The 12,797-nt window shown below is 36.7% G+C and overlaps 1 protein-coding gene across 7 annotated transcripts in view; it reads right to left on the bottom strand.

Annotated features, from left to right (window-relative positions):
- Slco1a2 (solute carrier organic anion transporter family member 1A2) overlaps positions 1 to 12,797 on the bottom strand; it is a 99,280-nt gene that overhangs the window by 39,574 nt on the left and 46,909 nt on the right. For 2 of the 7 annotated variants that reach the window (XM_010615725.2, XM_010615746.2), the window contains exons 2-4: positions 5,890 to 6,010; positions 5,233 to 5,374; positions 646 to 778 (exon numbers count right to left, since the gene is read on the bottom strand). The exons of 1 other annotated variant lie outside the window; for it this stretch is intronic. In XM_010615725.2, coding sequence (XP_010614027.1) covers positions 646 to 778; positions 5,233 to 5,374; positions 5,890 to 5,949 — 335 coding nt within the window. In that variant the 5' untranslated portion in view covers positions 5,950 to 6,010. Of the gene's footprint in view, positions 1 to 645; positions 779 to 5,232; positions 5,375 to 5,889; positions 6,011 to 9,017; positions 9,062 to 9,097; positions 9,457 to 12,797 lie in introns of those variants that run through there. 4 more of the 7 variants (XM_033766275.1, XM_010615738.3, XM_019206326.2 and 1 more) reach the window with 4 other exon arrangements.

Raw genomic sequence — 12,797 nt, 5'->3', positions numbered from 1 at the left:
AGATAACAGCGTGATTCATTGGTGCAAAACATTTCCAGAAATAAAAATTAAATAGTGAATATGACTTTATAGAAGGAATTTAATGTGTATTGCATAACTGAAGTATTAAAAGCTAATAAGTTAAAGAGGCAAATAAAAGAAAGAGCTGAAAGATTTGCAAGTGGCTGCCTCTGGAAGACAGGAATAAGGGAAAGGAAATTTTAATAAATTTTTATTTTTATAATTTTGAATATATAAGGTTTTGGCAAAAATTAAAATAAAAATTAATGTGCAAAATGGTATGTGTCTTGCTGACCTACAGGCAAACCAAACCACACTGTAATTAGCAGTGTCTAACCAGGCCTGAGCAAGGGGTAATCCCACATACTTGCAGGTCCTAAGAATATTTTCATCAGATTCATCTTCCTGAATGAAGTGTCCCAGAGAAAACTCTCACAAACTGGCAAAATGTGACTGTGTTAGTGGAGATGAAACAGTAAAATACACAAAACCAGTTGGTGGAAGAGAACAGAATCTACATCTTCCTCTTCTTATTTCAGCACTCTGTAGTTCTGGAAAGCATTGTTCCTAGACAGGAAATTCCAAACCTCATTTCCTGTAGGTGAAAGGTGAATTTAAAATATCATCAAAGACTGAAATACTTACCGGTCCATGAGAAAATGAGGTAGCGATATTAAGAAACAACCTAATCCCATAACTGCACATCCAACACCAATCATTATAGGTCTATGCAGCTTAGTTCCAAAATAACTCACAAATATAATCAACAAAAGATTTCCTAGAAAAAAATTGAGAATATATATTTCAGCAAGTATTAACAAAATCTTAATCCTCTCACCTAATAATTGCATAACAACCATCTCAAACAATAGGACCAGTGCATGAGTGCATTTAAAAATTAAATGAACAAAACCCCTTTGCCTAAACTAAGGCTCTATTTCACAATGTAAACAAATACATAAAAAGATCTCTGTGGAACCCTATTATTCAATGAAGGCACAGGAAGGGAGTTCCCTGAAAGACTGAAGAATACTTCTGGGATATGGGACACAAAAGTTAAGCACATGTGACCTCTGGCCTCTCCTTTGATGCCTGCTCTGCAAAACACTTTAATATTTTACTGTGCTTAAAAAGAAAAATGAAAGTCAGATACAGATATATGCACATTTTGTAACTCACTATTCAAGGATACCATTATTGTCCCATACGATCAAGTTAGATATTTATTTTTACTTCTTCCCTTAGATCAAATAATGTGGTTAAGTAAAAAAAAGTGGACTCCTGGCTGGGCGTGGTGGCACATGCCTGTAATCCCAGCACTTGGGAGGCTGAGGCAGGAGGATCACTGCAAGTTTGAGACCAGCCTGAGCTACATAGTAAGTTCCAGGTCAATCTCAACTACATAGTGAGACCCTTTCTCAAAAAAAAACAAAAAACAAAACAAACAAAAAAAGTGGACTCCCAATTCTCCAACTGGGTCTCAGGTGGGAGTTGAAAAGGGCAAAAGTCAATAAAACTTTGTCTCCATAACTTAGGATAAAGCTAGGCTGGGCGTTGGCACATGCCTGTAATCCCAGCACTTGGGAGGCTGAGGCAGGAGGATCACTGCAAGTTTGAGACCAGCCTGAGCTACATAGTAAGTTCCAGGTCAATCTCAACTACATAGTGAGACCCTTTCTCAAAAAAAAACAAAAAACAAAACAAACAAAAAAAGTGGACTCCCAATTCTCCAACTGGGTCTCAGGTGGGAGTTGAAAAGGGCAAAAGTCAATAAAACTTTGTCTCCATAACTTAGGATAAAGCTTTCTTATCCACTAGCTGAGAAGCACTGTTCTGATGGATGGGCTCTTGATAAGTACAGAATTAATAGCTGAAAGAACCAAATGTGTAAGTAAGTTCTCTGCAAATCATTTTTCACTCAATGAACAATGTTTGCCTTCCCCCTACAATAATCTTTAATCTATATGATGAGTTCAAGGGCTATGAAAATTCCAACAACTGTTTTCCTCATGGTGTTCATAATTTTGTAAGTGGCAATGAATATTTTGCAGACTTCTTTCCACCTCTTTTCTCTCTAGCCTGCCTGACAGACAGAAGATCTGCCAGTTCGTACGATATTTTGTAAGGAGAGTGCCCATCCCCCCATAGCTACATCAGCCACACTAGTGTAATTTTAAAATCCCTATCATCAACATCATCTGCATTGAAGCTGATGTTTCTGGAAGCCCACTGTTTGGAATCTATATGAATTTGAAAAGAGAACACAGGAAGAATTTTTCCACCTCATTTAGGGGTGAGTTTCTTTCGTATTGCCTTGCTGCGTCAGTAAAATAATCACCAAGGGGTCACGGGAGAGGACAGGTAAATGTATGTAAAGGCTACCGGGAATGCTGCTTGTAGAGTAAATGAAAGCAAAAAGTAAGTTGTGCTGGAACCTGTAAACTATTTCACTTTTGCCTCAGCACTATTGCAGGTCTTCAACATTGTCGTCAAGCCACCTGTCCCCACCAACTAGTGGTAGAAATAGTTAATATTTTGTACTTTGCCAAGAAATTTGGGGCAATAAACTATAAAGATATGTGGGTTTCCTGCTCTGTGACCTTACTGTCTGCCTTCAGTTTCAGGGGTGTGGGGCCCATCTGACCATCCAAGGCCGTTCACAACACCTGGGCAATGCCATTTTCTATCAACTTTCACCAATAACTAGAATCTCTCTTCTGTATTTTAATTCTCTCCCACTCTGCTGAACTTTATTCTATGGACATTGTCTAGTGTTCTTTCCAAACTTCCCAGAACATTCATCTATATCCATAGATTTCATTCCTTGCTTCCTATTTTCTTTCAAAGTCCCTGATATCTCCATTACTTTATAGCTTCTAAGCCTGCTATTAAACTAATGTGCCCTGGCAAAGATTATCTATTATTTCCACACTATAAAGCCCGGAACATAGCTTTCCATGCTTACTCTAACTGCTTATTTCTAATGTGTTTGACTCTGTTGAGGCATTAATTCTTGTAGATGCTTCCCCCTTGTTGTCTTACATATTCTATCTTGATTCTTCTCATATTTCTTTGACTGTTCTTTCTCTTAATACTTTCATGTGTTCCTTGTCTTCCATCTATGCCTTAAACACCGGTACACAATAAAGAGCCATGCTTTGCCCCTTGTACTTATATGACATCCTCTGTCTGAGTCACATCTTCTTCTCTCTCACCTTCACAGGCACCTGGGTGCTCACTAATCCATAGCTCCAGGCCAGGTAATTTCCCAGGGCTTCAAACTCATGTATAACTGCACAATGGATGTCACTACCCAATGGGCTCAAGGATACTATCACAATTTACCTAAAACAAAATCATCATCGTCCCTGAAGCCATCACCATAGTCATGCCTCACCTCCCAAAGTCTTTACTGCCTAAGTTGTAAACCCAGGGAAGCCCTTTTCCCCACCTGCTACTTCTCTTCTGTCACAAAGTTCTCTGGAATTAAGCTCCTAAATTTCCTTAAGTCATTCTGTTCTCTTAGTTTCTACTCATATCATCCTGGTTCAGGCCCAGATGGTTCTCCCTTTGCATTAGCTCTTTGTCTCTAATCAGGTTTTCTACTTTCAAATCTATGCCAACAAGGTCACAAGCATGACCCTTCTAAAAAGTGAATCTGACTCTACCTTTAGAATGAGCAATAAACTAGAGTAGTGCCAGAAGTACTTATAATTTTCCTACCAACTGTCACCAATAGGGGTACAATAGGTCTTTGCACATGAAACTACAGTTGCAGATATTACAAAAGGTTATTGATACTAATAAGTACCTGAAATTACAACTCATTCAATGTGTTCATAAAATGCAAACATGTTACTATGTTATATGTTGTTTAAATATTTTGATAATTCAATTTCAATATAAATTTATTTTATGCAATTAAAGGACTATGATTAAATATTATTCTAAGGTCATATGATATCATATTGCCTAAGGGGTTCTTAGCACAGAAAGATTAGTAACCCCTTCTAATCCATTGCTACTTTCTTTCACCTAGAGGACAACAGGTAAATTCCACAGCAAGCCTACAGGTCTCTCTCCATTTTTCACCCCCACCCATTTCTCCAGGTGCTGGGTAAGAGCTGCCACCTTAAACTTTAATAACCAATAGGATCAGGCTGAATGTTGCTCTTCATACAAGCTAGTAGACTCCTTCACACTTGTGCTTCTTCTTCTTCTATTGAAATTTCTTTCCATTTACTGCACCACTTGGAAAACTTTTACTCATCCTTCAGGGGCTTGTCTTCCTTAAATGGGGCTGTGTTTTCTGCTTTGGTCCTATTAGGCCTTACATATATAGAAGAACCATTTGGGCCACACCAAGATTATTCGTTTACACCTATGCCCGCCGCAGACCATGAGATGAGTCTATACAAGGACTACCTGAGAAGTTAGTTCTGTGTTTCCAGGACCTAGGACGTGGAAAGGACTAAGATTTGAGGAACCTGACCACCCAGGGGACAGGACGAAGCATCACTTATTTCAGTTTTGCTTCTCCTTGATCATGATTTTCCATTAAATAGATTAAAGGCGATTTTCCCCTTGAAAGAAGTCAAAATTATTACACAACTAGCAAAGAGCAGCACCAATATTTCTATTTAGCCTTGTTTGCAAAGAAATCTTTCCTTCCCTCTGTCCTCACAACTTTCCAGTCATCCCCCCAAATCAGAAGTGAAAAGTAAACTTTATTCTTCCCTAAGTGCTGGTTCTGAAATAAAGTCCAGAGAGTCAGGAAAGCAGGGCTTTTTTTCCCTCCTGATGTTCTGCATGTAGAAAGAGCTGTCAATCTTTCAGACACAAAAGGAAAAAAAAATTGCTTTTCCCTTGAGAATAATACAATTTCTTTGTTCTCCCTCAATACTTTCTGAATACAAAGACAGAAACTTTAGTTTCCCTTTGGATTACTGAATCATAAATTTAAATATACATTAAATACTCTGCCAGATAATGCTCTTTGGCAGAAAACCAAGAAACTCATAATAAAAAGGAAAGTGGTAGGATACAAGATGATTAATATGAAGTGATATTTGAATTGCTTGTAAGCATATTCCAAGCTTAGTCAGTCAATTCAGTTTTAGAAGACATATAACTCAGTCAGACTAAAATAGCCAAAGGCAATAGAGAGAACAGAATTCTGACCAGATCCATAGATAAGATACAAAAAGAAGTAATCAAAAAATAGTTTATTACCAATCTCAAAACTCCCATTAATAAATCCAACTAGAGAGGTCGGGATATTGAATTGTCTCTCTATTTGTGTGAGCATGGAATTCATATAAGATCCAGATAGTGTTTTGGACACATACGCACATGTTAATGCCAACAGAAACATCTAGGAAGAGAAAAAAAACAAGAAACATACAAGTTTTATATTTAGATCATGTATTTGGCATCTATTGGCAAAATATCCTCTACTTCAAGCCTGATATTCTGCTCCAACTTAACTCTTAAACTTGCAGGAAGCTTTAAATGTATTCTGTTCTTATGTCATGACATTATTTTTCCTCCCCAGAACTCAAAGTAGGGTTAATTGATTAGTGGGGGTGAATTTTGTAAGTAGCTCCAGTTTTGTTATTTTGTATGCATACTTTGTTTACACTGAGAAATGAGCAGTCATTTTAAGTCCTACATGGCTGTTGTTGATTCCAATAGATCTTCAGTACTAAAATACTATGTACAGTACAAATGAATAAAACCAACAACTTTTTAAAAGCAAAATACTATTAATAGATCAGGTAGTATGATATTAGTATTAGATAACTTTATGTAGCTAAAGCACTTTTACAGAGACTGAGTTAAAAAATACTGTACACACACACACACACACACACACACACAAGTCCATACCTTCACCTTGGAAAGACATCTTATTCTATGAGTTTCAATGCTTTTCTCAGTTTCTCCCATGTTGTTCTTCTGATTGTTCCAAGATATTTATGTTTTAAATCTTGATATGTCGTAGTTCTACCTTTTTAAGGAAACGATCTCATAAATCACTGACAAAAATTACCAGTTGTCATTCTTTTGAAAAAAGTATTGCATCTGAACAACTGTAATTACAATATATACTGCATTATAAAAATACCAATGAAGCTTTTTATTCTAGATCTAGAAAATAATGATGTCAGAGAAGATTTAGTTGTTGAATTTCTGTTGAAAAGTTACTTTGAGGAACTATAGTTAATCACTAGTGAGGTCAAAGCTATCCCCATAATTTTCATACAGTCCCTTTACAAAATAATGACTATCTGATTAAAGCAGTTTTTTGTTTCTTTTGCCAAAACAAACAAAATCAAAGTGAGCTCCTTGGCATTACATAAAAATCCTTGCTTTAGGAATACAAAAACTTGGGTTTGTGTTTGTGCTAAAGATCTGTTTTTTAGCAGCCCACAAAGGCTCAGAAATCTCCATCTGGCCGTGTTTTCCCTTCAAGTTCTTTGCATTCCAAGCCTTCCTTGGAGTAGCAGGAAAGGGAATGCTTTCTGGTGTACTGTTGATTTACAGAAACCCGAGAGAAATGGAATTTTAATCGTGGATTAGCCTAAGTAAAAATAAATAATTTTATGATTAGGGGAGAATCCTGCAATTCCAATTTGTGAGATGTAAGGTTTGGAAGAGGACCAAGCATATTTGTGGAGGGATGTGTGTGTGTGTGTGTGTGTGTGTAGGTGCACACAAATGCACACATACATACATGTACATACCCATAGAATATATATGTAAAAAGTATAGATACATGTTTATCTAAGCATACATATAATATAATACATAATATATATCTAGGCACAATTTTTAATGTGGAATATAGAAATATGACAACTATTAAATTGTTCTAATTTATCAAAGATGTTTTCTATTTTCTATCTTGAAAGCAGGACGATATTTAACACTAAAACAAAATATCTTATTTTGATCAATCTATTTCAAGTTATCAGTATTATACTATATCTTAACAGTATCCCCCACATTAACTTATTAAAATCCTCTGAACACTGACCATTTATTAAGTGATCCTGAATGGCACTGTTTTAAAGAGCCTGTTTGACCTCTCTCGATTTGTTAAATTTCAAATACATGGATGAAGGCAAACACCACTGAGAAGTTACATCTGAGCTTAGTTCTCTTTACTCATTCACTCACAGATTGAAGAAATGTGTATTCAACATCTACTATGTATGTGCTAATCACCGTGCTACACATGGAAATTCAGTAGTGAGTAAGACCATCAACCTGCACTGGAGAGTATGTAAATTGCTTAGAGAAGTATAAGTCTCTGGGAAAGGTACTTGGATGGAGATCATTAGGAACTTCTACATTTTTTGGGAAAGTAAAACTTTTAAATAAAACACATTGCAATAGAATCAGACAATGCATGGTAAAATACAAGTTGTGTGGCACGGGAGTGGTAAAAACAATCATAGGTTATGGGTAAAGTTGTAGAGATATTGTTGTCAATTCTGAATGGTCATAGAAAGGAAACCACGCTGAAATCCCTCCTTGTGAAATACCAAGTGGCCTTAATTGTAATGAAAACACATGACAGTGATTTTGTAAAAACTAATAGAATCAAATGATTTTTTTCAACTGAATGGAAATTGATATATCTTAACATTATACAAACTATGGTTGAGTTATAAAGCTCTTGACTTTTTTCATGTTGTAGTACGCATTTAGAAAACAATCTCTCTGCCCTGACTTTTATCCTTTTATCCTTCTTGCCAGTATCTGACCTCACTAGAGTCACACTAACAAATATATGGGCGAGAATTTATTCTTCCATGTCAAACTTGTTTTCAAGTTTTTGTTTTTTGGATTTTTGAGACAGGGCCTTGCTATGCAGTTCAGGCTGGCCTCCCAATGTTTTCACTCTTCTACACAGCTAAAAACATGACTCTTCTAAATTATTTTTCATACTGTAGTCATGGGGCATAAAAGCTGGAATCAGTGCCCAAAAGATAACCTTATAGAGAATTCTGTAGTTCCTTCCATGAATTATAACAGGAAGTATCATTCCTGAGCAAGTTTTGTCCCTGTATCTTGAAGATTTGTTTTGATATTTTTACTACATCAAGAGATGTTTTATAAACAATGGTCGTGAAAGGGAAATAATTCACTGTGAATAAATTAGCTCTAATTTGCCAACCTATACCATGAGAACATTTTATCTTTTTAGATACATCTTAAACATTTTCACAAAGGAACAAAATAAGGGACTAAAGCCTACTCCATTTATTCAACAAAACGCATGAAGCCTGATACCTAACATCATAGTCAGTGTTGAACAAGCTGACTCCAAGCCAGAAATGCCTGTGGGACAGTGCCAAACACACCACAATGCCCTTTTGTTAGCTCAGCACTGTTTACTCAGTGAATTGTGCTCCCTGATCACCGGAGTCCTCCCTGATCACCAGCAGGTCCACACCAATCATCGGTGCTAAGGAAGACAGCCTGCTGAAGCTTCAGGACCTGGGGAGGTATCTAACCCTTCAGCACTGAACTGGGGACAGGTAATTCAGGACGCTTTTGCACATTAACCAAGTAGAGTTTCTTCCAGGGTTGCAGGTCACAGCTCCTAAGCTGTTCTGTTTCACAGTGGTAAAAACAACTCAAACAAAGCAAAATAAAACAAAGCAAGAAAATCTCCACAGAACAGAAAAATCTATCCTCTTAACAACTATTCAGTACAGCATCATTGACTAGAACTTTACAACTTTTCTCCTATGGGACAAAAATGCTTCATCCACTGAAGCGCAGCACTCCAGGGTTTTTCATACTTCACTTATTGAGATGTATCAATCAAAAGACAATACAGCATTTAAAAACAAGTAAACAGTTTGTTTCTACATTCTATTGACAGGTTTGTGATTATTAGAAATCAGCTGGAAAATGCATGCATTTAATTTCATCTTATTCTGTACTATTGAATCAATGAAAGAAGAACTTGACTTTATCATGGTCAAGCCAGTAGTACATACATGAAGAAGACTTAAGAGATGATCCTTTCCCTGGAAAAAAAGAGAGTCTCACAAGCAAAAATGTTATGAAAATCACATACTTCCACAATCTCCGAATAGCCTCTAACTCTCGGGAAAAAAATAACAGTCTCTTGGACTGCATCCAGCTGCAACAATTTCAACCAATACCAAACCAAGCAAGTGTGTGTCAATGACTGTGTGTACAGTCAACAATGACTTTTTGTAAGATGCCAGCAAAGTGCTTTATTTCTATTGGTTCGTTTCTGTCAGAGATCAAAGAAGAAAACAATGAGCGCTACATATCAGCCTTACAAATGTGGATTTTATTTTACTTTGTATATTCAAAGCAGGTACCAGGAACACAAAAGTGGTAGAAAAAACTAAGGGAGATACCACTGGGCCTTAGAATATTTCACATATAAGTGACCACCATGCAAATCAAAGACTGGAACACAGGCAAAATCTTTCATTAGCAATAAAAACACGGTACTTATCTTGTTAATTTATATGGGCTAAATCTAGACCACAACACAAAGAAGTAAAGTTGAAACTTGAATTCTGTCCTTATGGGAAATGCTTGTGCTATTCATTGAAGTCCTATCCTCTACTACAATTCTGGAGAATGATTAATTATAAGAGTAACCATTTTCCTACACTTGTGATAGCCAGACAGCTTGTTTGATTGAAGTCCAATCAGGTTCCTTTAAGCCCATGAGGTCCTGGCATTGGTGTCCAACCCTACATTTTCTAAAAGGAGCAAACATTTTTGCCAAGCTGGTTTAGATAGTGCTCCTCATACTTGATACCAGAGCACCTCATTATTTGACTGAATTCATCTCTCACCATCTCCAGGTGACCTCTGCTCATCTGACAGCCTTCAGCAAGAGTCCTGTGAAGTTGAGTTAGCTAGAATCCCCACCTCCACCTCTGACTGTTTTCTCTTAGTAATTTTCTTAGTAATTTTTGGCCCACTCTTCTTGCCTGTAAGTCCCCACCGGAGTATGCTGTCTTCAGACTTGGGCCCAGTGTGAAGTTGTTCTGTGTCATTGCACTAGTTTTGAATCAAGTCTCTTTTGATCACTTCACCGTCCAGCTCTGTTTTTTTTTTTTTCTGAAAACAACAGGAATTTTTAATTTCTTCAGATCACTGTTACTGAACTCCCTTTTCCTCACAGAAAAGACTGCCTGCCTCTAAAGATCTCCAAATAAATGAAAATTCAATGAAATGCTTAGGTTTTTCCAAATCCATTTATTTACATACTTTTAAAATACACGTTAATAACTATATGGGGGTAGCCACATATATCCAGAATGTCAGACTTTGGAATTCAATCAATCCGGGATTAATTGTGTTATTTACAAACTCTTTCTGCCTATTTTTCTTTCTTTATAATTTTGGAATATTTATTTATGTTCACTTTACAGGATCGTTGGGCAGATTGATCTGTATACTTCACATTAGCCCTCTAGCATGGTGCTGGAATAAAACAGTCATTCTGTCAATGGCAGTGATTATTATTTATTCATTCCACAAATATTTATTAAGACTCTACTGCATTCCAAGCACAGTAGTAGGTGCTAGGGATACAAAGATGAATAACATGTGCTTGGTCTCCAGTGGTTTCACAAGCTGCGGGGAGAGATGATTCTATCAGAGTAATCCTTATTGTCATAATGCAGTCTGAGCAAAGTAGCAGGAAGAGGAATTGAATGAAACCCCTTCACCTGTATATGCATTTGGTCTGTCATTGGCGGCGGCATGGCAGTTTTAAGTACTGGGGCTCTGAGACTGAGCACAAGGTCAGAAGCCTGTTTTTAAACTAGCTGTGTCATGATAAGAAACAGGGAGGGAGATTTTGTAGAGGTGGGAAGGTGATGTGAGGGTGGGAAGAGACAGGAGGGCAGGAAGGAGAAGGAGAAGTAGGATGATTATGGTGTGTATGTGTATGGACTCATTCTCCAAGGTGAACGAAAATCTTGTACTTTGCAAACATATACTAATAAAAGAACTTTAAAAGAGGAAAAATAAACTAGATGTGAGTGTAACAAGTTAGAATCTTAAAATGGGTTCTGCACATGGAATTATGGTTGACTCTGTTTTTCCTTCTGTGCTATTTTCCTTAAGGCTACTACATTTCTTCCAGTAGAAAATGGTAGAGAGCAAGAGAATCATCATCACTGGTGCTGAATCTTGACAGAATGTACACGAATGGAGTACACTTCAGATCCATGCTAATGCCCGTGGTCTTACCTGATCTGAGGGGTCTTTATTTATCTGTTTTGATTTCTCTCTAAGTCGTCTCCTCTTTCTTGCCCTTCTCTTTGTTTACTTAGGGTTTAATTTAATAAACTGGCCTAGGACAGCCATACTTTCCTGACTGGAGCCACTTCGTGTTAGAGCTGGGAGGTAGGGGTGAATCACTGCTCACACCTTGCCAACTAGCTGCCGTTTGAACGTCAGAATGGAATCAGTTCCGATTTCTACTTTGGGATTGACAAATAAAGTAATTGCTTAAATTTTGCAAAAGGCACAGTTTGGAGCTCTGGATAAATATCAGGTGAGATATTTAGGGACTAATTTTTATCAGATGAGCGAGTGCTTAATTCACGGTGCTCAGTTTAGCACTCAGCTGAATATCATTGGTCAGCATGGTGGTTTGGATCACTAGACAATTTCAAACTTTAATTTGTAGTCATATGCTGCTTTATTTATACTTCCAATGAGCCATTAGGTAAAGATGGGAAGGATGGAGAACACTGATGTCAAAATATAACCTAATGAGGAAAATAATGTTATTAACTTCCTTCGAGATCAGTAAATTGTATGTTTCTACTCACAATTTTTATCTAATGCACCTACAAATAAAGATACAAAACCCACTCTTTTATTTCCTCAGTCTTAAAGAAAACTCAAATATTATGAGTAAGTTTATTGATTTAAATTTTGTGTGTTTATGCATAAAAATTCCAAACATCTAAAATCAGATTTTTAAAATTTGAACAACTGTGTGATAAACTTTAGTTTACTTTTTAATGTATGGCATCCCAAAGTCAAATGCAGTCAACTTTATTTATTTTTTCCTCCTTGAGTTTATTGGTACATTTAGGGATACAGTACAGTTACATTCATTGTTGGGATCTTGTATCTCTACATGACAGGTCTTGGTTCTCATTTTTCCCCTTGTCCCTGCCCTCCATTCACCCCCTCCTCCCTCCCCATTTACAAACACTTTATTTCCATTTTTTCATTTTCTCACATTTTTTTCTTTTCCCTTATTACCTTTCCCCTACCCATCCCACCTTCCCTACACCTTTAGCCCTTTTCTTCCCATTTCACAATGTCAGTTATCTCATTAGGATCTTATGTACTATTACAGTTTATTCACACCAGAGAAACTATTCAGTATTTACACCTGTGTGACTTATGTATTTCACTTAGGAATATATCCTCAATATGTATCCATTTTCATTTCGGTCAACTTTAAAGTTAATTCTTAACATGCCATGTTTTCTCTCACATTAATTTAAAATAGGAATTGTATGCCACATATGTAATAACATATCTAAACAATCAAACTTTTTCATACTTACTGTTGCCAAATATCATAATAAAACAAACTGTAATTGCCTACACACAGATCTAAATATTTAGTTAAAATCGTCTATTTTTAATTAAACTTTTTAGAATTAATGCATATTTGTAACTGTTATCAATCCGTGGTGACTGAGCACCTGAGGTGAAGAAGAAGAAGAAGAAGAAGAAGGAGGAGGAGGAGGAGG

The sequence above is a fragment of the Fukomys damarensis genome, unplaced genomic scaffold, assembly GCF_012274545.1.
Source record: "Fukomys damarensis isolate Sample0158 unplaced genomic scaffold, DMR_v1.0_HiC HiC_scaffold_19, whole genome shotgun sequence".
In the NCBI taxonomy this organism is placed as follows: Eukaryota; Metazoa; Chordata; class Mammalia; order Rodentia; family Bathyergidae; genus Fukomys; species Fukomys damarensis.
The sequence above is the reverse complement of the archived record's forward strand: the minus strand, read 5'-3'. Positions and strand labels throughout refer to the sequence as shown.